The sequence below is a fragment of the Natrix helvetica genome (genome assembly GCF_964273705.1).
Source record: "Natrix helvetica genome assembly, chromosome: Z".
Classification (NCBI taxonomy): domain Eukaryota; kingdom Metazoa; phylum Chordata; class Lepidosauria; order Squamata; family Natricidae; genus Natrix; species Natrix helvetica.
The window spans coordinates 118,532,617-118,556,858 of record NC_138554.1 but is presented as its reverse complement, the minus strand read 5'-3'; the positions used below and the strand labels follow the sequence as shown (position 1 = coordinate 118,556,858).

Sequence of the window (24,242 nt, the reverse complement as noted above, 5' to 3'; positions counted from 1 at the left end):
CAAGCAGCTAGAGCTTTGCGGAGGCTCGCGGAAGCATTGCAAGAGGTAAGGATGCATGCACGCATTCATGTGGTGGACGCCAGGCCCCACCACTGAGCTTTTGCCAAACTTATAAAGTTGGTACTTACTTCTAACATCCCCCTTGTAAACCATTTGCTAAAAGTTTATTTGTTTTAATTATGAATGCTCTTATGCCTTCAAATTTCCAGATTCCACCATGGGTAACTGTTTAAGAATGAGTAGCTTATCCAAGGCCATCTAAATAAATTCATTTATAATTTTTCACATCATATCCTAAAGAAGATTGGAACCACAATAACTCTGTTTTATCCCCTAGTAAAAACTGTTAGTAATACGGACTGATGCCTCCATGTGTAATAAAAATGAATTAAATGCACAGTGGTAAAAATCCATTGGGGAAACTGCTGAAGAAAAGCTTGCTTATTGTGCAGCTGGCCATTCACACATGAAATTTAGCACTTAGCAATACACTTAGACTTATATACTGCTTCACAGAGTACTTTACAGCCCACTTTAAGTGGTTTACAGAGTCAGCATATTGCCCCCAAGAATCTGGGTCCTCATTTTACTCACCTCAGAAGGATGGAAGGCTGAGTCAACCTTGAACTTGGTAAGATTCGAACTGCCAAATTGCAGGCAGCCAGCAGTCAGCAGAAGTAGCCTGCAGTACTGCATTATAACCACTGCTCCACCACAGCTCATTAACAGTGAAATATCATTTCATAACCTTAATTCTTCCATTAGTCTTACAGCAAGGAATCCCACAAGCACAATCGAATCCTTTGCTTGCTGAGAAAGGAGAAGACTGACCAATTTCAAAAAGGTTTAATCTCAAACTTGAGTAAGACTTCAGTCTAGCATGGCTTCTAAAGACACATATTTGATTAGAGGTTAGTGCTAGCCTTAAACCATTTGTTTAGTGACTGTTCAATGTTACAACAACATTTTAAAAAGTGAGTTACAACTGTGATCAAAATTTGGCCATTTGGCAAGTGGCATAAGTTTAAGATGGTTGCAGTGTCCCAGGGTCATGTGATTGCTAGTCGCAGCCTGCCTAGCATGTTTTTGACCAGCAAATGTGGGATTCACTTAACAACCATGTTATTAACTTAATAACTGCAAATTATTTGCTTAACAACCTTGGCCAAAAAAAGGTGATAAAATTGAGTGTTTCACTTAGCAACTCTCTTGCTTAACAATGGAAATTCTAATCTCAGTTGAAAGCAAAAACTAGCAATGTTAATATAGTAACTAGATCTAAATTCAGCAGAATATTGATTAAAAAGACTGTTATGGGTTTTTTAAAGGATTTAAAAAACAGTTTGTTGAATTACATAACTGTGGATATAGTACCGTTAGTTTTACATGCAAAACAGCACCAAGTTTTATATTATTAAATTTGTGAGCAATAATTTTTCTAAAACTCCTTGTTAAGCACAGATATTAATCAACATCTGAAAAGATATTACTCTCTAGCTTCTTTTCCTGAAGGCATAAATAGGCCATTTCTTTTGATAGACCACTTATTCAATTAGTTGAATGTAATGAATTTTGAAAAGCAATAAAAATGACAAGCAAAATCCAAACAGGGGAAGCAAATTTAGAGATGAAGGAAGGAAGGGAGGGAGGGAGGGAGGGAGGGAGGGAGGGAGGGAGGAAGGAAGGAAGGAAGGAAGGAAGGAAGGAAGGAAGGAAGGAAGGAAAATGTGATTGAGAGAAAGGGAGGTAGGCCAAGAGAGCAAGCATTATATTTTAGTATGCCCTACAACTATTTAACTATGATTGTTATCTTCCTGCACTCTGCCAGCCAATTCTGCTTGACATCATTCCTGGCTCACCAGCATCTCTTTGTTCCTAGTGATTGTGCTCTCTAAGCTATTAGAAGTGAAAATATGTTTGTCACATTCAATCTTGGCAATCTAGGCCCTCTAGTATGAATCAGTTATGTTGTTTTGCATCCCTCCCTCCCTTTTCCTACCAAGCTGCATCTAGATCAGGGGTATTAAACTCACAGCCTGGAGACCAGATGCATCATGCGCTGGTGAAGCCCACCCCCATTTTAGCAAAGGGGGGAAAGTCGCGATACATCATGTGACAACATGAGGATGTGAGTTTGACACCTCTGATCTAGATAATCAACATTGTTGATGGCAAGTTTCATTGGTTATACAGCATATGTTCCAATGGCATATTTCCATTAGGAGAGCAATATATCACACATTTTATATTGGTACAAGACATTCGGAAAAATCACAACAAAAAGTACTTCCTAATATGTTTCCAGTTTATTGATTGGTGAGCTTGATGCAATTAACTCTAGAAGCAGCAGAAATGAGAGATACCTGTATGCCAAAGCAGTCCTGGAAAAACTGAATCCACCTCTGGATTTAGACCAATTCAGTATTAAATCAATATTTAATTATTACAGATGTTGAAAAAAGAAAGAAAGATGAGTCAATTTGCCCCATAGGAAACATAATTCCTCCATTTCTGTATTTTTAGGATGAGATCTGATAGAAGAGAATTTCTATAGCTTACTTGCTGACTAGGTAACATCATCAATGCTAATGTGTAAGGGGTTTGCTCCAGGGGTAAAATTCAGCAGGTTCTGGAGAACCAGCAGCAGAAATTTTGAATAGTTTGGAGAACTGGCAAATACCATCTCTGACTGACCCCCGAGTCTGGTGGGATTTTGCAGTCTCCTTCCCTCTGGAGTGGGGAGGGAATGGGGATCCTTCCCCTGCCAAACCCATCAAGCCACACCCACAGAACCAGTAGTAAAAAAAATGAATTTCACCAATGGTTTGCTCCCAATTTCTATACAGTAATTTGCCCTGACATTGTTGGGGGTAGTGTTTTTTTAAAGTTTTTTTTTTAGTTTTCAAGACAAACACAACACATCCTTCTTTACATACTGTAGAAAGTGTATCAGTTGGTTACAAAAAAGCTTACGTGCATCTCTTCCACAGTCAACAAACATTACTTCATATTAACTCAAGTATTTTAACTCAGATATTTATATGTGTTACCATCATCATACCTCCATTTTCATTTGACTATAATTGTTTAAACGTCCTTCATCATAGAATATACCAAGATTTAATACATAACCACATACTGGCATTTCATTTACTATTTCTAAAATCCTCCAATAACACTGAATCCTTATGGCCTATTCTAGCTAAACATCCATAATTTCTAGTAACAAAAATTTCTAATCCTTCTTTCCAAATCATTATTTTCCATTTACATCCAATTTCCTTATGTTGTACCCGTACCTATATATATGTTATTATCATTATCCCTGATACGGGGGTATTGTTTTGTTCTTTAATACCTTGATTAGGATATTATATTCTGCTAGATAGTTTGGTGTTAATCCATGGTTATTGGATGTAGATGGCCAGAATTGATGTATTCTTGTCTTTTGGCTTCCTTCTTAGCTTTTTATATTCTCTCTTAAATGGTGTGTAAATGTGATTTATCTCTGTAAGTCAATAGAAATGCTGATTAATCACCCGCCTATCAGGTACTTAAGAGCTGAGGCATGGCAACACAAGGAAACAGCAATTAATGACTTTATGTCAACACCCTAATTAATAATTTACACACAAACAGGGGCCATATAAATACAATAGGCAGTGCATATATTATGGAGAGAAGTTCTCTGATGATGATGGGCTCCAGCATGAGCCCCAAAGCTTGGAAGAATAAACTTTGGTTCGGGTTATTGACTCAGATGGAACCCTGTGAATTTTTCTGTTTCTACTGTTTTACTTTGGAGTTATGAAGCACTTTTTCTTTTGCTGTATGGAAGCTGATATTTCTCCTATTCCATATTTTATAGAAATTCGATTCTTCTCTTTCTTTTAGTTCTATTGTCATTTTGTCCATCTCTGCACATTCAAGTACTTTTCTAATTATTATTTCATCTGCGGACGTATTGGTTTTTTTCCAGTTTTGCGCGAAAGCAATCTTACCTGCAGTGAATACGTGTATTATTGTGTATTGAAATTGTTTATCCATTTTTTGGTCTAATAGTTCTAATAAGAATGCTTCTGGCTTCAGTTCTATTTTTTGCTCTGTAATTTCTTCCAACCATTTCTGAATTTTGCACCAATATTTCTTTGTGATGGGGCACATCCACCACATATGGTATAATGTTCTAGATTTGTGGCTACATCTCCAACAGCTTTAAATATACATTTCATTTGTCAGAATGTAGAGTACAGTGCTAAAAAGTCCCGCTGGCTGCAGTTTTGCAGAGTCGTGTGCTTAGAGCATTAAATAAAAATTAGTATTTCTGTTTAATTTAGAAGAAGGGCTTTTTTGCCATTTCTGTCATTGAGCTGATCTTGTTTCATTAGTATAATTAGAGATGCAATTGGTGATTGTGGCAAAGAGGTTAAGTTCAAATCCCTATTGTCCTGAGATGTTTTATATGGAAGATTTACACTTAAAAGTATATAATTGATGGCATATAATGTAAGGGGTATTAGACAGATGCTTGTGTTCTTGGTTTCTTAGTTTATGAGTCTTTTAGATATCAAGTCCACACAAAGCCTGTATTGAAATTGTGGAATAAATTGCAAAATATTTTTAAAGCAGTACAGAATGAGTTTTTTAATAAATTGAGTGAAAGATCAGAATTAATATGAATTGATTATAGAAATACTCACTATTTCAATCTTGATTAAAATAAAATAATTCAGTCAACATTAATTAACAATATTGATTAATATTGTTATTTGAATAACAATTGACTGCATACTAAGAATATACTGGCAAAGTTATCGCTAATATGGCATTGTTTAAAAAAAAAAGGGCTACATTCATTTTACTTTATGCAACTGTGTTTTTTACAAATGATAAATAATTGTAGGGTTTTTTAATGAATCAGTACAACTGCCCAAAAGGATTACTTTAGGTTTTGATAGCAATCTAGCTCTGGATAGGCAAGTTTGATTAGGTTTGTAAAAACCTTGCATTAATATTGGGTGAGACTTCTTGTAATGTCACAATCCACAGGTTGAGAAACCATGGCCTATGTAATTGATATAGTTTGATGTTAGAATAAATTTGTGCAAAACAACTCCATTGTTTTGCACAAATTTGTTTTAATACCATAGCATATCAATTATATATTATATGGTGACAGATAATAGCTATATAACTCAGTTTCACATCAATAGAATTTTGCATCAAAAAATTCAGAAAGAAAATATTGCAAACCCCAGCTATGATTATTTTAAAAAAATATGATCCTTACAATGGGTTTCTTTTTATGTCTTTGGGTATTCTAAAGCTTTGTGTAAGCTTGATGAGAGTTTTGCTTCATTATTGACAAGCTCCTTCATTTTACATTACAAAGTAAAATAAAATAATTTAGGAATTTTGGATGAAGTCATCATTTCTGGAAATTATCTCAGAGTGTGTGTGCCAGGTCTCCTTTGGCCCTGGGAATTTTAAACTAATGTATTGTTTTAAAAAAATTGTTAATACTGTATATAAAATACCCCAAAAATGTGGGGTAGCAGACATCATATTGATGCCAAAGCATGGTGATGTTCATGTAATCATCAAGGTTGAAGCTCAATTCACAAGACATTTAACTGTTAGATTAGCTTCTCCAAAACATCAGTATTGACCTCCAAGAGTAAATGAAAACACCCAGGGGGTCAATGTTATTATTCATATTATTAAAGTAGACTTTATTAAATTATTTTCATATAATACATGCTTCAGGGTTGATGAATTAAACTTCATAAAAAGAACAATGAGCTGACCAGCTGGGAACACCTGGTTTAGAGGGACATCTGTCATTGTCGTTGGCTTTTTTTGGCAGCTACAGCACACTTCTACTAGGACTAGGATTCCTATATCTCTTTCGTAGTTACCATTAGGACTAGGACTCCTATATCTAGGACTCCTATATCTCTTTGATCGTTGTTGAGCCACATACTATTTCTTCTATACTTGTTATTTGGTTTTTCTTACCTAAATGTAAAACTTTACTTTCCTCACTACTGGCTTGCATTTTGTTGGAGAGGGCCCAGTATTTAAGAAGAGATCTCTCTTCTAACTGTAGGCTATTCTTCCCAGATTGGTGTCATCTGCAAATTTGATGAATTCCTCTTCTATCCTCTCATCTAAAATGTTTATGAAGATGTTGAAGAGTATTAGGCCTAAGACAGAACCCTGGAGTGCTCCAATGCATGCTTCCCTTCATGTAGATGTACTTCCATTGAGGGTTACATACTAAGTGCAGTTGGTCAGCCAGTTACAAAGCCACCTGCTAGTGATTTTTCTTCTCTTACCTATAAGGTTGTGATGAAGTCCTTTCCTAATTACATGTAGTCCTTAATCTACGGCCATAATTGAGCCCAAAATTTATGTTGCTAAGTGAGTGAATTTTGCCCCATTTTATGTTTGTGCCACAATCGTTATAAATATCACTGTTGTTAAATTAGTAAGATGTTGTCAAGTGAATCTATCTTTCCCATTGAATTTGTTTGTCAGATCGCAAAAGGTGACTACATGAACATGGGCTATTGTAACCATCATAAATATGAAACAGTTGTCAAATAACTGAATTTTGATCATGTGATCATGAGGATGATCAATAGTAGTGTGAAAAACAGTCAAAGGTCTGTTTCAGTGCCATTGTAACTTCAGACCAGTGGTGGTTTGTATGCGGTACGCCCTGGTACAGGCATACTGAAACCTGCCCGGAGCACTGGGTACCGTTCTGGTACGGTGTTCCGGAGGGCCTACCTGCCCGCCCGCGCTCCTTACCGTGTTTTAAAGCTGTTGGCGCTTCTGTGCACGCCACTCAGCTGAGCAGCTGCAGCGTCGCAGAGGCTTGCAGAAGCGTCATTTGACGCTACAATGGATGCGTGCACCGCACGCATGCGTGCGCCACTGTGCGCATCCATGTGGGTGACGCCGGGGCCGTTCCACCTGTACTGGTTGGAACGGAATCCGGAACCCACCACTGCTTCAGATGGTCACTAAATGAACTATTGTAAGTTGAGGACAACCTGTTATAACCTTTGGAAAAAGTTCACACCAGTAACAGATTTGGAAGGGACCTTGTAGGTCATGTAGTCCAAAACCACCACCCTCCGCTGAAGCAGGAGACCCTTGATCAAAGGCCTGGAGAGTAAAACATATGAAGAATGCCGGCAGGATTTGGGTTTGGCTAGTCTAAAGAAAAGAAAAATTAGGGGTGACATGATGGCAGTATTCCAGTATTTGAGGGGCTACCACAAAGAGGAGGGAGTCAAATTATTCTGCAAAGCACCGGAGGGCAAGACAAGAAACAATGGTTGGAAACTAATCAAGGAGAGAAGCAGCCTGAAATTAAGAATAAACTTCCTAAGAGTGAGGACAATTAACCAGTGGAATAGCTTGCCTTCAGAAATTGTGGGTGCTCCATCACTGGAGATTTTAAAGAAGAGACTGGAAAGTCACTTGTCTGAAATGGTATAGGATCTCCTGTTTGAGCAGGAGGCTGGACTAGAAGACCTCCAAGGTCCCTTCCAGTTCTATTCTATCCCTCCTTATGGAAAACCAGAAGAATGAGTCACTTCAGAGCCCCAAAGCCGGGTTTTGCCTTCTCACAAGCATAAATAATAAAACGCGCCGGAACTTGCTGGTCCGGCCTAACAGCTGCCTTTGAGTCGTTACATCCGGGCCCGGTGGCAACAGTCCCCGTTGTTGCCATGGAAACAGCTTGGCTTGTGACAACCGGGCGCAGCGGGAGCCAGGAACATCAAAATGAACAGAAAGAAGCTGCAGAAGCTGACCGAGTCCCTGTGCAAATCCGCTAAACATTGTGAGTGAAAGTGGGTCTACTCTTTCCTCTGTAGCTTTTTAAACCCAGCTGCTCCCGAGTTCATTAACCGATCAGTGAATTCGTGACAATTGTTTTGATATTATTATTATCTCGACTGGGGTAAGATCGAGCTTTCCACCCAGAGATGCTGAAACTACAACTCCCAGAATTCCTTGTCAGCGGAGCAACCGAGGACGGCAACATTAGAGAACCGGGGAGATACATATTCAAATTTACATTGGCTGGTTGAACAAGTGCATCTTTTATTGTGGCTTTTATTTCGCTGTTTCCTTTTGTAGTTAATAAATTTGAAGTAGAATGTCTCATCAAACTTTTCAACAACCTGGATGTGGAACCCAGCGACCGTCACGCTATTGTTGGTTTAGATCGCAATTCATTTCGCAATATTCTACATGTCACATTTGGAATGACAGATGACATGATTATGGACAGAGGTGAGATTAAATCAACGCTCATGAATTATTGTATTTTAAAATATTTTTGAGAAGCTGTTTTGGATTGCAGTTTTGAAACCATTTCTATGTTGGGTAATATGTTCATAAACTTTGAAAATTGCATGGAAGTTCAAATTCATATCAGTTTTACTTACATCATTCATTATTCAGAATTAATAAACCTTGAGTAGGATTTATTCTCCTGCATACTGAGGTCTGTTGATAATATTACTTGATCATTGTAGTATTTGGGTTACTGTATCATTTGGCTTTTTAATGTCCCCACATAATAGCAATAGATAATAAATAGCAATTGCTCTAGTATAATATTTATAGCACTATTTATATTGATGCAGAGCTAGAATTGCAAATTTTAATTTTAATAAATATCTGGAAATGTTTCAGCTATTATAAGCTAACTTTGGACATTAATAAATTTATTTACTCTATGTACACTGTGTAGGGCAATATATGATGTAAAATATAAAACCTCTTTGGAGTTGAGTTTCACTCCTTGAGACTTCCATATGTCAATATGGAAAAGATTTGCTATTGACTTCTGGGATATTTTTCAACTTCTCACAGCCCTGGTATTTTTTAATGATCTCCCTTCTAAGCACTGACTATATTTAACTGTTTTGCTTTTAAAAAGGGAGAACATAGCAATATTAAAATGTCATTAAACACTATCTATACAAGTTATGAAATTGCTTTTTAAAATTTTCCAGGAATTTCAGATTCGGTCAGATTTAAATAGTGGATCTCCATATCATATCAGAAACTTTGATTCAAACATGAAAGACTATGACAATAGTCTTATTTTGCAGAGATATTGGAAAAGTTACTTAGAGGATATGTGATTTTAGGGACTGGCTTCAGCTGCTTGATGATTGAAATACATTTATGAGATTTTATAATGTAATGTTACAACTTTGGATATTATGTTTTGGGATTACTGTTTTTCTACTCTTATTGTGTTGTCAAGTCTTAGACATTGACCACATACATAGGTATAGGCAATGTTCATACTCAAGATAAATCATTTTAATATAAATGCCAACTCTTAAATAAAACTTTAGAATAACCTTTATTTTTCCTGCAGTGTTCCGTGCTTTTGACAAAGACAATGACAGCTGTGTCAGTGTAACAGAATGGGTAGAAGGCTTATCAATATTTCTTCGAGGGACTTTGGAAGAAAAGATGAAATGTAACATTTTTCTAGTAAAAATTGATTTTCATGTTAATCTGAATTTTAGGGCAAATTTATTATGAAATACGTATATTGTAAAAATCCACTTTATTGTATTTTATATCATCTATTGGTTTCTTTAACTACAATTTAATTATTTTCAATTATCTGGAAGGTATTTTGACATGCATTTGGTTAATGTAATTATACCTTTTATAGATTGCTTTGAGGTTTATGACCTGAATGGTGATGGATATATTTCACGAGAGGAAATGTTTCATATGCTGAAGAACAGTCTGCTAAAACAGCCATCAGAGGAAGATCCCGATGAAGGAATTAAAGATTTAGTAGAAATAACATTGAAGAAAATGGCAAGTAAAACACAGCTTATCAGGTTTAGATCATACTAATAGTTTATCCAATTGACTCAATTGGAATTCATTCATACCCTTGATGGATTAAAAAAAAAGCAGAAATGAAATCAGTCAAAGAGTAAATAAACAGATAATCTTAGGAAATCTACTGGGTTAATCAACAATGCCAAATTAATGACTGGAACAATACCAGAATATTTTTTTAAGTAAATAAATGTGTACAGTAGCAATTATATGAAATTTGACTGGCATGCTAATAAAAAAGTGCTATACATTTAACCCCAATTGTATTTTAGCCCAAATAATTATATATAAGGCTATAGTGTAAATTTAGTGATTATATGGGTTAAAGAATCTTATTTCATAGGACTATGATCACGATGGCAAAGTCTCTTACGTGGATTTTGAAAGGGCAGTAAGAGATGAAAATCTCCTCTTAGAAGCATTTGGACCATGTTTACCTGATGTGAAGGTATTTATGACGTTATATCAAAGTATACTAATAATTAATTAGCAATTTTATTAGTAACTGTATTCCTATTCTAGACTTGAACTAAATGTTCTAAATACAAAACTAAAGTTATTAAAATGCTTTTTTGAGTGATCACTAAATGAGGCTAACCAAAATCATTATATATGTGTATAATGTGAGACTTTTAATGCTGATCATCAAGCCAATTGTATTTTAGCATGCTTTAACTGAAGTCTTCCCCCTGATCTAAAATAACTTTAGTCCAGGACTAATGAGCTAAACTATGCTGTATAGATCAGGATTAAGGAGCCATGCTCTATCTATAGATTATACTTCTCAAACCTGAATATAAATCACCAGTGTCCCACTTCTGGTTATTTTAATCAAAAATTTTGGATTTGCTTTAACTAAAGTATTTGCTTTTTCTAATTTTTTTGGAACAGACTATTTTTTTCTGAACAATTCTATCTTTTAAAAGTGGCTCCATCAGTTCATGGAGTTACTGGTAGATCAGATTCAAATATGTAAATGCATATTGAGCAGTGAAATGCTTATGATCTGAAAGGAAGATTTAATTTTTCCCAGATAATCTATCTACTTGTTTATTAAAATTCTTGTTCTCGTAACTTTAATTGGGGTGGAACGGTGTATCAAAGGGCAACAATTTTTGAATCAAAGTAGCAAAAATGCATCCAAAATGTGGAACATTTATGACTCCTGGGGAATTTAAATTTGGCAAATCTTATAAAATATTATGATACAAAAATTATCATAAAACAGATGATGTAATACAAAATGTCATAAAACATTTCTGATGATAATGTTTTACTATATTATATAGTTCAACATATGGTATTTTCAAGGCAAACACATGTCTGAATGTATCCAACTTTTCAAGTGAAGAAAATTGTTCTGACCTAGGCTTCCTTAAAGAGCTTAAAGCAGAGTTTTGGTCCCGGCAAAACCTCTTTTATTTACACGACTGTGAATTCCTTTCAGTCAGTCAGTCAGTCAGGATTGGCAAACAGTCTTTCAGAGGAATATTTATCAACACGAACCTTATCTCGCTTGGAGAGCTGCCAGATAACTAGTTTCCAAACACAGGGCAAGGCAACACTTGGCACAGAGTCTCTTATAGTCACAAACAGAACTTTCCACTCTTGAAACGACTGAAGGAATGAATTGTTTCCTGTAAAAGCCCACTCCTCATTCACTCCTCTTTTGTTTCCTATGGGAGGGGCCAATTGCCTTCAAGGTGTAGCTTTACTCTCAAGTCGACCCTGCTTTCTTAGTTGTTCTTGTCTTCTGACAGCTCTGCACATGCGCACACTAGGAACTGGCTCCAGCTGTTCCTCTGCCTCACTGTTGTTTAACTCCCTCTCTGACTCCAATGCAGAACCCTTATCTGAGCTTTCCTCAGTCCCCAGGACTGGCCTATGTTCCTCCTCAACCTCCTTACTGTCTGACTCTGCTGCCAGCTCTGTTGGCTGCTGATGGGCCACAACAGCAATTGATTACAATTTCTGTCATTGTTGAAGGCTTTGAGGAATTTCTTACCAAAGGAAAAATCATTAAAAAGATGACCCAAAGGATCACAGGTTGTCTAGTTTATTGTTAAGGAGAATGTCATCTTAAAAGATTCAGCAAAAGTAGGGTTATAAGGCAGATATGTTTCTGGGGGCAGGGATAAGGGATTAACTCTTATAGAAGACCTATATTTTATATAAAATATGAAATACTCCCATATATTCTCAGTACTCTTGTAGAAACATAAATCTGTTACAAGGTTGACCATTTTAATCATTCAGTTTTTTTACTCTTCTGAAAAAGTACATCCTCAAATAGTAATGTGATGGCTTACAGTGTAGGAATTCTAAATTTCTTGTAATAAATTTTTGAATTAAGGTAATTAAAAAACATCCTGCAGATATATTAATGTCCTAACCTTTTTGTATTTCTGCATTTCCTGCATTTTTGTAACTCAAAGTGTTTCAAAATAAATGTGTTTTATGTTTATGGCCCGTTTAATAATGGAACAGAGTATTATATGAAATGAAAATATCAATGTCCAATAAAGATCCAGAGAATAATGCAACTACTAGCTTCACATAGTTAGGGGAATCTTTTATTTCTCAAAAAGCAGAAATTTGGCAAATAATTTCAATAAATCATGATGCAACATGATTATCATTACATCTCTTTGTATAAAATACAAGGGGGCAAATATACCTAATATTCCTGCCTCGTATTTTCCCAGTTTCAACCCTGTGAGGGGGGTTGGGCAGAGAGTGACTGGCCCAGAGAAATGATTGGCCAAGACATTCATGCCTAAAGCAGACTTAAAACTCATGAGTCTCTTGGTTTCTATGTCAGTATTTTAACTGTGACACCAAACGGGCTCTTAAAATTTGCTACTTAAAGATTGGGTATTGGACCTAATTTTGAACATTTTCCAAATGTATAAACATTGTTCTTTGGATATAAGTTTGTTATAGCTTTTTAAAAAAATGTTTATTATTTCCTTTACAGTGCAGGATGTCTTTTGAATCACAAGCTTTCCAAGAAGCTCCTGAGTTGTAGATCTGCAAGTAAAATATAATGAATGAAATATAATACAGCTGGATAGACCCAATGCATTGCATCATAGGATAGCATTAGGAGCATAAGAAATAAGGTGATAACATTCATAGCCATCAATAAATTTCAACATAATGGATAATAACTTTAGATTTACAAGAACTGTTTCATGTTAACAAATGAAGCCATATTTCTTTGCCTAGAAACAATCAGAGCCTACCTACTTGTGAATCAAATATAAATGTAAAATGCAATCAGAAATATTTATATTCGCCGCCTCAGCTTTATTACTGGTTTCGTTTGATTTTCCACTAATAATTCTTCAGATGAGTTTGAGGTTTGAACTGGATCAGCAATCTAGTTTGAAAAAGAGAATCTAAAGTTAGTATATTATATGCATTCATAATGGAATAGCAGGGATTAAGTTACTGCAAAATAATTAATATATACACATTCTAAATGATGTTAGAACTACATATTTTCAGAGCATTGAATGAAAAATTATTGGCCCACCTTCTTTAGTCTATTGCGAATTAAGACTGCTGAGGTGTTCAGTGAATCATCATCCATATCTATTTTAGGTATTTCTGGTAGTCTTGGGCCAAAAATAAGTTCTTCACCCTTAGGCTCTCTTCCCAAAAGGGCAAGTTTGTTGACTTCATCTCTTCTCCTCTTTCGTTCCTGAAGTTGAGTAGTTCGAGGCATGAATCTTCCAAGACCTTCATAACATGGAACCTTTCTTTCTAGGTTCCAGTAAGCCAATGTGTCCTGCTCTCTTTGCTGTGGCTTCTTATCCAATGTTATCTTTTGACTAAAGCATGCAGATGTTGTAGGACAGTAATCAGAGTAGTGAGGAGCTACTAACACATTCTGGCAATGCTGTTCTGAAGAAGATGTAATATGCTTCACTAATAATGTGCAACAGGAAGATTGACAGGGGTCCTGGGTGTATGTTACTGGATTCCATTTGCTAATGACTGTTTCAGATGCCCATGATCCACGATCCAACGGCATGGTCATTGAAGAATGTATACCATAATCCTGTTTTGTCTCCAATGATTGCTCTCAAAACACAAAAAATAATGTGTTATGCTAGTAACATAGTAAAAAAGGCATTTTTGAAGTGAATTTTAATTTTGTTAACAATTTACCATGGTAGAAAACAGAGAACAGGATTTATTTGATGAGCAGTGAGAAAACATGTTTAATGTATTAGTTGACAGTTACAGAAAAATTCCCTCCAAAGCATTGTTCTGCTATGCTTTGGATGTAATGATTCTATATGCATTTTCAAAAATTGGAATAATCTAATAAATTACAAAATTGTCCACCATTCTGGGGTTGTTGGTTTGTTTGTTTGTTTTTGGAGTTGTGCAAAAATCTGCAATGGAATAATAAGCAAAATAACTTAAATACGTGAACTAAGAAAAAAAGAAAAATTAATTACATCTAATTCAAAGTAAATTCTGCAGACATGCTATGTTTTTTCTTTTCTCCCATCCTTTTTTCATACCAAGCTATATAGATTTGAAATAATGCAAGAGGGATTTTTAATGAGAATATAAAAAGAATGAATATAACTTTTCAAACAGTAAATGGAAAGTCCTTATTGAGTTGAGTTTTACTTCTGATAACATCTTTGGCAAATTAATATTGGATTTTGGGGGAGAATTACAAAAGTTATTTGCGCTTGCCCTTTATTGATTTAAAATAATAAAAGCCACAAACCTTTGAAATTGGTTGCTTTTGCTATATATTTTCGTCTGTCTCTTAGTTTGTCTCTGGTCTCTTGTACACTCTCAAATTCTGGAGCATAGCATATATGTAGCAAGCTGCCAAAGAAACTCCGCTCATCCAATTTTCTTTTGGCTGCCCTAAGAGAAAGAGTGATTGATACACAATGTTTTTGTTTTAAGAATTTTTTTTTATTTTAATTGAACAAAAACACACAAAAAAGAATCATCCTTTAATACATCTTGTAGAAAGTGTGTCGATTGGTTACAAATAACTTTCATGCATTTCCTCCACAGTCATCACTTGTAGTTCATAATAGAGTATACAGTTTAAATCAAAAATCTTTATATATCTTACCATCAATATATCACAATTCTCATTTGACTACAATTATTTGAACGTGGTTCTGCCTGAACTTACTCATACTTAAAAACACAACCGCATAATGGCACTAGTTAGCTATTTCAAAAATCCTCCAATAACATTACACTTTTATGACATATTCTTAGTAAAAATCAATTAATAAAGTTTCTAAGCCTTTTTTTCTGCTGTTTAGAACATTATATCCAAATTGCTTTTACCAATACCAAAGCATGTATATATTATTAAAGAGTATCCATTAACATTTCTTTGTTGTTATTATAATTAGATAAAAGTCATTTACTATTTATATCCCAACTCCTCTCGTCAACACCCCCCCCCAAAAAAACATTACACCTTTATGACAAAACGTAAATAGAAGTTTGTTTGTAAAATGTATAGGTCTTTTTCCCAGGTCACAATTTGCAATCTATATCCAGATTTCTTTTACTAGTTTAACAGTACATAGTATATATGTATATATAGTATATATATGGAAGCCGTACGGGTCTGGATGGATGACAACCGACTAAAACTCAACCCTTCCAAGACGGAGTGGCTGTGGCTTCCGGCCTCCCGGTTCAACCAGTTGCTTCCATCTCTGGCCATTGGGGGCGTGCAACTGGCCCCCATGGAACAGGTGCGCAATTTGGGCGTCCTCCTAGATGCCCGGCTGTCCATGGATGACCATGTAACAGCCGTGGCAAGGGGGGCGTTTCATCAGGTTCGCCTGATGCGCCAATTGCGCCCCTTATTGGACCGGGATGCCCTACGCACAGTCACCCATGCGCTAGTGACGTCTCGCCTGGACTACTGCAATGCTCTCTACATGGGGCTTCCCTTGAGATGCACTCGGAGACTGCAGTTGGTCCAGAACGCGGCCGCGCGGGTGATTATGTGGAGGACGAGATACTCCCCTGTAACACCTCTCCTGCGTGAGCTGCACTGGCTTCCTGTAGTCTATCGAGTGCGTTTCAAGGTTTTGATTATGATCTATAAAGCGCTTCATGGCACAGGACCTAGTTACATGCAGGATCGCATCCTGCCCCATACATCCCTACGACCAATCCGCTCAGAGAGGGACTTCTTCGGGTGCCGTCCGCCAAACAGTGTCGGGGGGCGACACCCAGGAGCAGAGCCTTCTCTGTGATGGGCCCAGCCCTATGGAATGACCTCCCCCGTGACATCAGGACTACTTCCGATCTCCGCTCCTTCCGTGTACAGTTGAAGACCCACCTCTTTCAACTATCTGGCCTGGCTCAATCGTAAATTTTTTCTTATTCCTCCTGACAGTTCTTTTAAATTTTTAAATTTTAAATTGTGTTTTTACAATTGGGGTATTTTAATGGTGACTTTTAATTGTCCAATGTGATGTAATTTGTTACCTCCTCCGTGCATGTTATGTCCTGTATATATGTAGGTTTATGTGTTTGTATACATGTTTTATGTTTTATACTCCATTGTACGCCGCCCCGAGTCCTGTCTGGAAAGGGAGCGGCTAATAAATTTAAATTATTTATTATTATTATTATTATTATTATTATTATTATTATTATTATTATTATATCATTAAGTTGTATCCATTATCATTCCATTATTGTTAATTATAGTTATTTAATTGTTGACGAATAAACATTTAATAACAGTCTAAAACAATCTAAAAATTACTAAATTCCTACTTATTGCTCAACCAAAATTAACTAATTTTTTATTATCAACTTTATCAACCTGTATTTTCCAATAGCAAAACAGTCTTATCTCTCTTGCCAATTGTGGTGTCAGTCTTCTTTTTATATCCTTTATAAGTTTTTTATAGATTTCCCTCCGCACTTTGTTGCTTGAAAGATCTCTCAGGTAATCTCGTTGCCCTCCAATTATTTTTAAAGTTAGCTTGTTTTTGGTTATCAATCGTGTTTCTGAAAGGGTTTCTCTTCTTAAATCCATTATCATTACCTTTTTTTCTTCTTCTGTATCTTGAAATCTGGGGTAGAGCTCCAATTCGTTGAAATCCCTCTTCCATGTTCCCTTCATTCCACTTTCACCCACATTTGCTCCATTAATAAATTCCTCTGTTGTCTTGTCTTTATCTTCTATATCTTCATTCTCCCCTTTAGTTTTTGGGGCTCCAACCCCTTCATCTTTTGATGTGAGGAATACTAGTTTTTCCAACTTCTTTTCAATTCTCCCATATCCTTCCATTACATTTTGAATTCCAGCCAAAATATTTTGAAATTTTAAGGCTTCCTCCTCTGAATATTGATCCATGTTTCCAAAAAAAAACAAAAAACTAATAGCGACTGCCATTCTAGCCTTCCAAGCATCTTTTATTTTTTAATTTTAGGTTGATTTAAGCGCAAGTTTTTTTGTGTGTGTGTGCTCTTCAAAAGAGAAGGGTTCTGTTTTGTTTTTTTCCCCTTTCTCTCCCCTGCCAAAATAGTTCTCACAGGCACCTGCAAAAACAATTCGTGCCCTTGGCTCTTTATCAGTTTGTATAAACAAATTTCAACCCTTCAGCTACAAAGTCAGTGAAAACAAAGAGGAAAAAAAAGAGATACATTGTTTCAAAAACTCCAGCTTCCGATTTCCAAGTGGCAATGTTGCTACTTTTCACTTTCACTACCTCAGGCTTAAATGGAATAAAGTTCTTTAATAAAATTTAATAGCAAGTAATAGCAAGTTAAAAACAAAAAGGAAGGTTTTAGTCCAGAAATCAAAAAACAAAGTAACAAAAAGCAAAAGAAAAAAAAGGTTGATCCATTCACTTTAAGAGAAGAAACGAAAAATGCTACGAGCACTTCAATCCACAAAATATGGTTACAAAGAAAGAAGCTTTCCAATGCGATCCAGTGTTAATTAATTTCGCAGCTTAATTCTTGCTTGAGGATCTAATTTGGCTTTCTTTTTAAAAGGTTTCTTTGGGCAGTCTTTCCCAAAATAGAAAAAAAAATCTCACCAGATGGACTCACTTTCTCTTTTCACTTCTTTCCTTCCGGAGCCGACTTCATCAGCCTGGGGCTGCCTGTTTACCGCCAGCTTGAAGAACTTCCCTTGGGTCAATCAGGGACTTTGCGATGTCCCTGAGACCAGCAAGGATTTGTCTTCTTGGTCACCGTCTCTACGGGACGGTTTAGGTCCAGCTGGACCATCCAGCGACAAAAGTGTCAACCGCGGTCTCGGAGTGTCGAGACCGCACGTTGTTACATCGCGACATGGCTCGTCCTTCTGATACACAATGTTAAAGACAACTCAACCTTGTTGAAGTTAAGTTCTCTTTAAATCCAGTAAGTTAAGTTTTTACAATATAAAAATAACTGCTGTGGTTCACATAAAGCTGATATATATGAAAGATGTTTCAATATCAAACAAGTAGGTATTCTAGTCAGAACAAAAGCAATAGTTATTACCTTGCACTTGGTATTTTTAAAAACTTGATCAAGTACACTTCAGTAAATTCTTCTGCTGGATAACCATCTAGTGGATTATATTCCTCGATAGTACCATATAATGCAAAAAGTTCAATTAGCTCCTTCATAACTCCCAATGCAGGAACACCTTGGATTAACAAATATCGAGACTCTAAATTGACAGTGTAAACCTGAAAAACAAAATGACTTTAAGAACACTTTAATATATGTAACTGAGCTATTCTATTTTAAAATTAATTAAAAGTAATAAAAGATAAAGGTAAAGGTTCTCCTTGCACATATGTGCTAGTTGTTTCCAGCTCTAGGGGTTTTTGCTTATCTCCATTTCAAAGCCAAAGAGCCAGTGCTGTCTGAAGATGTCTCCGTGGTCATGTGGCCTGCATGACTAAATGCTGAAGGCACACGGAATGCTGTTACCTTCCCACGAAAGGTGGTTCCTATTTTTCTACTTGCATTTTTACATGCTTTCGAACTGCTAGGTTGGCAGAAGCTGGGGCAAGTAACGGGAGCTCACTCCGTTACGTGGTGCTAGGGATTCAAACTGCTGAACTGTGATCTTTCTGATCGACAAGCTCAGCATCTTAGCCACCACATCCCTCTGTTTACAGTAATACAGTATAACAATTTTAAAAGAATGTGTCAGAAGTTAGATATTTTAGCATTAGTGATCAAGTTCAAGTTCATCCATGGTAGTCCTCTACCTGTGCATACAATTGGGAGCTAAATTTTCATTGATAAGTAAGGCAATTTTTAAGTGAATTGCCAGAGTTGATTTTATGTGCCAAAGTTATTAATGCTGAAGTTGTTAAATGAATTATGTGGTTATTAATGCAAATCTGACTTCCCACATTGACTTTCTTGTCAGAAACTGGCTATAAAGATCGTAAATAGCAATCATATGATCCTTAAATAAAGCAACCATCATAAATACATGCCAGATACCAAGCAACCAACTATTGATTATGTGTCTGTGGGGATGCTATGATGGTTACAATGATGAGGACCAATCATAAGCAATATTTTTCAGAGCTGTTATAACTTGGAATGTTGTTAGCTAAGGACTACATGTACGACTTGTTTGGTTATGGATTAGTTTGATGAATGAACCTAAGCAATCATATTTTTGATTAAACTTTATATATATATATATTAATATATATTAATACTGTGAGACCAAATAAAAGTAACAATGCAAGTTGCAGAATAAAAACAAACCAAACAAGTAAAGGGGAAAAGGAAACTAATATCAGGTAAAATGAAATTTTAAAAGTTATTGGGAAAAATATAATAAGTAGTGGGTAAAAGAATATAGCCAAGTTTAGAAATTAAAGATTGCCGAGTCTTACATACAGTATAGGAAGAAAGATATCGCTATTAACTGAATTATAGCAAGGATTTATAAATGGTTACTCATAGCATTTGGACAAACTACAATTAGCTACTACTATATCTTGGATACTTCAAAAACTATATTATTCAAGAAAAGCAAGTATTCTCATCAGACCAGCAACAACAATGGCTTACAGCCTAGTCTTGACATTAGAAATTATTGTTCCCTTGGACATTTGACATACAGTAGAAACTTCACAAGTTAGGAAGCATTGTGAAGATTAAAGTAGTAAAACTGAAGATACATTTGACCACTGAAAAGACCACTGCTTCTTTTTGGGTCAGTAAATTGGCACAGGGTTCAGCAATTCAAGAATGATCTAACCCCTGTAGAGACATCAACAATTATGCATGATAGTTTAGAAAGAACAAATTGACAAATGTCTTATCAGGGAACAACAGTTGTAACAGCTAAACACAACTTCCATTTTCAGAGTACACTTAGATTCAGTAAGGCATTTGACAAAATGGATCACAACTATTAATTGGTACAGAAAAACATCACCACAAGTGGAATTATAACTAGCTGATCACCTGCACTCAACATGTAGTCCTTAATGAAACTGCATTTACATGGAGAGAAAGATGCAGTGAGGTACTTCAAGATTCTTGAAGTAGGCCCAGTAATCTTCAACATCTTCACAAACAACTTAGATCAGTGGTTCCAAAAGTGGGTGGTACCACCTTCTGGGGGGTGGTGGGATGGCTTAAGGGGGCGGTAAGAAGCAAGGGGGGGGCAGCAGAGGAATGCTGGAATTGGCCTCCTCTAGTGAGCCATTCAGAACCAGTTCGCTCACCCCTGCCCATCCAGAAGCTGCTCAATCGCTCGCTCTCCCCGTCCATCCACACTATGCTAGCCCTGCCCACCACTCACTGATTGGCTGGCTCACCAATCGCCCCACCCGCCTCTAAGAGCCCTATCTAAACCCAGTTACCTTTTTTTCTGCTTGGCTTTCTATAGATAGGGCTCTTAGAGACAGGCAGGATGATTGGTGAGCCAGCCAATCAGTGAGCAGTGGGCAGGGCTAGCATAGTGCGGACAGGCGGGGGGAGCGAGTGATCAAAGGGAGGCCACTTCGCCTCCCTTCACTCCCACTTTGTCTTGATGAGGTCGCTGCAGCTGCCGGGCGCGGATGGACAGAGGTAGCCAGAGCAGCAGGGAAGCCCGGGCGGGCGGGCAAGTGATCTGCCTGATCCTCCATCGCTTGCCCGCCCGGGCCGCTCTGGCTACCTCCGTCCGTCTGCGCCCGGAAGCTGCAGCGACCTCATCAAGATAAAGTGAGAGGTGAAGGGGCCTCAGTGCCCTGCCTGATCCTCCTTCGCTCGCTCGCTATTTTGCCTGCACGGGGTGCCTCGGAGGAAGCTCTTTGCTGGCGGCCAGACCTCCCCTCCCCAGGGTGACGGCCCATCCATGCTTACGGTCCCAGTAGCGCTGCGGCTGCCCGGCCTGCGAAGAGAGGGATTGAGAGAGAGTGAAGGGTGGGGGAGAGCAGCAGAAGGGGTGGGGGCTCCGCATTCCCCCCCAACGGAGCCTTCCCAGAGGAGGCGGAGCTGGGGAATGTGGGGCAGGGGGCGCTGTCTGGGGTGGGACTAGATGACCTCTGGGAGTCCCAACCGGCCCCTCTGACTCTGGAGATCAGAAACAAACAAACACACACACAGCAAAAGTGTCTGGTTTTGAATATAATCCTCCCTAGTGCTTGGGGAAAAAATAAGAGGAACATTTGGATATACATTTTGAATTAACTTGGGAAGAAAATTGCTAAAATCACTTTTAGCTGTGTTCTGCATTAAGGATTCATGCAGTAGCATTTCTTGTTGAATTAGCAGAGTAATATTTACAACAGGCAGCTAAGATAGTTTTGTGCGTGGGTAGAGGACTTAGGCATAAGTACAATGTTTGCCTGTGATTATATAATAAATTCACAGCTTATACATTTGAATTAGATGTTTTTCAATTCATGTTTAACCTATACTTGATATACTTGTATTCAATACATAAGGTGTTAATTATGTCAATGGAAGAGACAGGAAACTGCATTAGTGATATGTCAATGCATTGATCTGTACTAAAAATGTTTAGTTTAAAGAAGTTATAAGGAATCAGAAATATGATTGTTGAAAATGTAATATAGTTGTGGATGACCCTTTGTATGAGTTGTATTGGGAAAAATAAAAAAAAATCATAATAATAATTTTAAAAAAATGATTTCTCCAACGAGGTAAAAGGCTACCTTTTGCTAGAGTTATTCTTTGCTTCCAAATTGTTGAGGAAGGAGATTGGACTCCATTGTCTATATTTCCCTTTCCATCCCCATGGTTCTTTAGTGAAAATTATAACCCAAGAACATATAGATCTGTTAAAATGTTCCCATTCTCACTTTCCATATTGGGAATCCCTAGGTACCATGCAATAATCTCATCAAATAATTCAAGCAAATGTTGGTGACATTGAGCTGAAGCCAAAGTTCAAGAAATCGTACCAAGAGTTTTGGTTACAGAAAGAAATTTCTGATCACTCTCCTGCACTATGGACAGTGGTTAAGAAACTCCTTGTTGCATTTCCAACATCATATTTGGTGGAACACGGCTTCAGTGTGGTCATCCAACTTCTCTCCAAGCAAAGAAAATGACTCCAGATTACTGAATGTGGTGATTTAAGACTCCTGCTAAATGACTTAAAACCAGACATTGGGAAACTGGTATCACTTCATCAAGCCCATCCATCACATTAAGAATTTACTGAACAGTGAAGTAGTTACTAAATTTTACTAAGTTTACTAAGTTACTAAGTTCTTGATAAATGACTATCAGACTTTGAAAACCTGCTATCACTGAATCATGTTCAACAATTTTGTTGAATTAACTAACTACAAAGGTTTTTAAATTGGATTTTGAATAAATGTGCAATTAATTGTTACAGTTTTGAATTTTACTGTTACTATCTTTATTCCGTCATGCAAACCGCCCAGTCACATGACTCCCCCAGCCACGCCCATCAAGCCACACCCACAGAACAAGTCATAAAAAACTTTGAATTCCACCACTGGGTGGGGGGCACTGAGGATCAGTTTGTAGCACCAAGGGGGCGGTGGACTGAAAAAGTTTGGGAACCACTGACTGAGATGAAGCGATACAAGGGGAGCTCATCAAATTTTCAGATGACACCAAGCTGACAGGAATAGTCAACACTTTAGAACATGGGTCCCCAACCCCTGGGCTGTGAACTAGTGCTGGGCCATGGCCTGTGAGGATCTGGGCTGCACAGCTGGAGGTGAGGGGCAGGCAAGTGAAACTGCATGCTAAGGATCATGGTCCTCCTCCCACTCCAGTGCATAAAAAAAATATCTTCCATTAAACCAACCCCTAGTGGCAAAAAGGTTGGGGATTGCTGCTTTAGAAGATAGGCTCAAGACAGACTTGAACACTGGGTGCTATCCAACAAAACGTAATTCAGTGGTGAGAAAAGTAAAGTTTTACACAATCCAAATGCCCAGATGGAGACTAGGTGATACTTGGCCCAATAATAGTAACTGTGAGAGGAATCTAGGACAACCACTTAAATATGAGCTAGCAGTTATGCTGCAGCTGCCAAAAAAGGCAATGCTGTCCTGGGCCGCATTAACAGAGGGATAGAAACAAGGTCATGCAAAGTCTTACTACAGCTATAATGCCTTGGCAAGACCACACTTGAAGCACTGCATCCAGCTGTGGTCGCCACGAAACAAAAAAGATGTGGACATACTAGAAAGAGTGCAGAGACGAGCAACAAAGATGATTAAGGGATTGGAAACCTATCAGGTAAGAGATCCAAGCTAGAAATAAGGATAAATTTCCCAACGGTGAGAACATTAATCAGTGGACCAGCTTGCCTTCATAAGTTATGGGTGCTCCATCATCTTTAAAGAAGAGCTTGGACATTTCAGATTGTCTGAAATGTTATAAGGTCTCCTGCTTGCGCAGGGGGTTGGGCTAGAAGTCCTCCAAGGTCCTTTACCCAACTGTATTATTTTATTCCACTCGATTCGGCTTCCTGTTTAGGTGCTGCGAGTAAACAAAAAGGGGAGGGAGGGGGGGAAGGAAGGACAGATTTGCTTTTATCCGGCTTGTAGGCTTCTTAGGGAGATCTCAACAAAGTATCTGTATCCGAGAGCGGATTTGAAAAGACGAGGAAGCGGCTCAAAGGAGGAACTTTTTCTCGTTTACCTTCACTGCTCGTGGTCTGCGCCCTTCACGGTACTTGGCGCGCGATGCGCAGATCGCCTGCTGTGCGTGATGCTGGCAGACGCCGCCGACCTCCTCCTCACCTGCATCAACCGCCGCCATCTTCGCTTCCGTACTCGTTTGTCGCCTCTTCAAAACGTCATCCAAGTCATCCCTCCCCCCCCCTCCCCGCCGCCGCTTTCAGC

General features: G+C 37.6%; 2 protein-coding genes across 5 annotated transcripts; one reads left to right on the top strand and one right to left on the bottom strand.

The window, feature by feature from the left end:
• The first annotated feature begins 7,744 nt into the window (after positions 1-7,744).
• CLXN (calaxin) lies at positions 7,745-10,864 on the top strand. The gene is made up of 5 exons (XM_081933758.1): positions 7,745-7,858; positions 8,158-8,313; positions 9,416-9,520; positions 9,722-9,873; positions 10,244-10,864. The coding sequence occupies exons 1-5, from the start codon at positions 7,801-7,803 to the stop codon at positions 10,388-10,390; spliced, it is 618 nt and encodes a 205-aa protein (XP_081789884.1). The 5' UTR covers positions 7,745-7,800; the 3' UTR covers positions 10,391-10,864.
• Positions 10,865-12,455: 1,591 nt separating this feature from the next.
• RBM48 (RNA binding motif protein 48) lies at positions 12,456-24,234 on the bottom strand. Of its 4 annotated transcripts, none has more exons than XM_081933755.1 (6): positions 24,040-24,234; positions 18,424-18,614; positions 14,654-14,799; positions 13,439-13,989; positions 13,146-13,282; positions 12,456-12,930 (listed from the first exon to the last, which is right to left on the bottom strand). In XM_081933755.1, the coding sequence occupies exons 1-5, from the start codon at positions 24,157-24,159 to the stop codon at positions 13,190-13,192; spliced, it is 1,101 nt and encodes a 366-aa protein (XP_081789881.1). In that variant the 5' UTR covers positions 24,160-24,234; the 3' UTR covers positions 12,456-12,930; positions 13,146-13,189. The 4 variants fall into 4 exon arrangements, with proteins under 4 accessions (XP_081789881.1, XP_081789882.1, XP_081789883.1 ...); XM_081933756.1 differs by having other exon boundaries at positions 13,150-13,282; XM_081933757.1 differs by adding an exon at positions 23,706-23,877 and having other exon boundaries at positions 12,456-13,282; positions 24,040-24,176.
• Positions 24,235-24,242: the final 8 nt, after the last annotated feature.

Excerpts from the sequence above, each read along its gene's own strand:
- CLXN (XM_081933758.1), top strand. The coding sequence starts at position 7,801 with ATGAACAGAAAGAAGCTGCAGAAGCTGACCGAGTCCCTGTGCAAATCC. Across the intron at positions 7,859-8,157 it reads GTGCAAATCCGCTAAACATT|TTAATAAATTTGAAGTAGAA; the intron begins GTGAGTGAAAGT and ends TTCCTTTTGTAG. Across the intron at positions 9,874-10,243 it reads AAATAACATTGAAGAAAATG|GACTATGATCACGATGGCAA; the intron begins GCAAGTAAAACA and ends CTTATTTCATAG.
- RBM48 (XM_081933754.1), bottom strand. The coding sequence starts at position 24,159 with ATGGCGGCGGTTGATGCAGGTGAGGAGGAGGTCGGCGGCGTCTGCCAG. Across the intron at positions 14,800-18,423 it reads TTAAAAATACCAAGTGCAAG|GGCAGCCAAAAGAAAATTGG; the intron begins GTAATAACTATT and ends TCTTTCTCTTAG. Across the intron at positions 13,283-13,438 it reads TTCGCAATAGACTAAAGAAG|ATTGCTGATCCAGTTCAAAC; the intron begins GTGGGCCAATAA and ends TTTTCAAACTAG.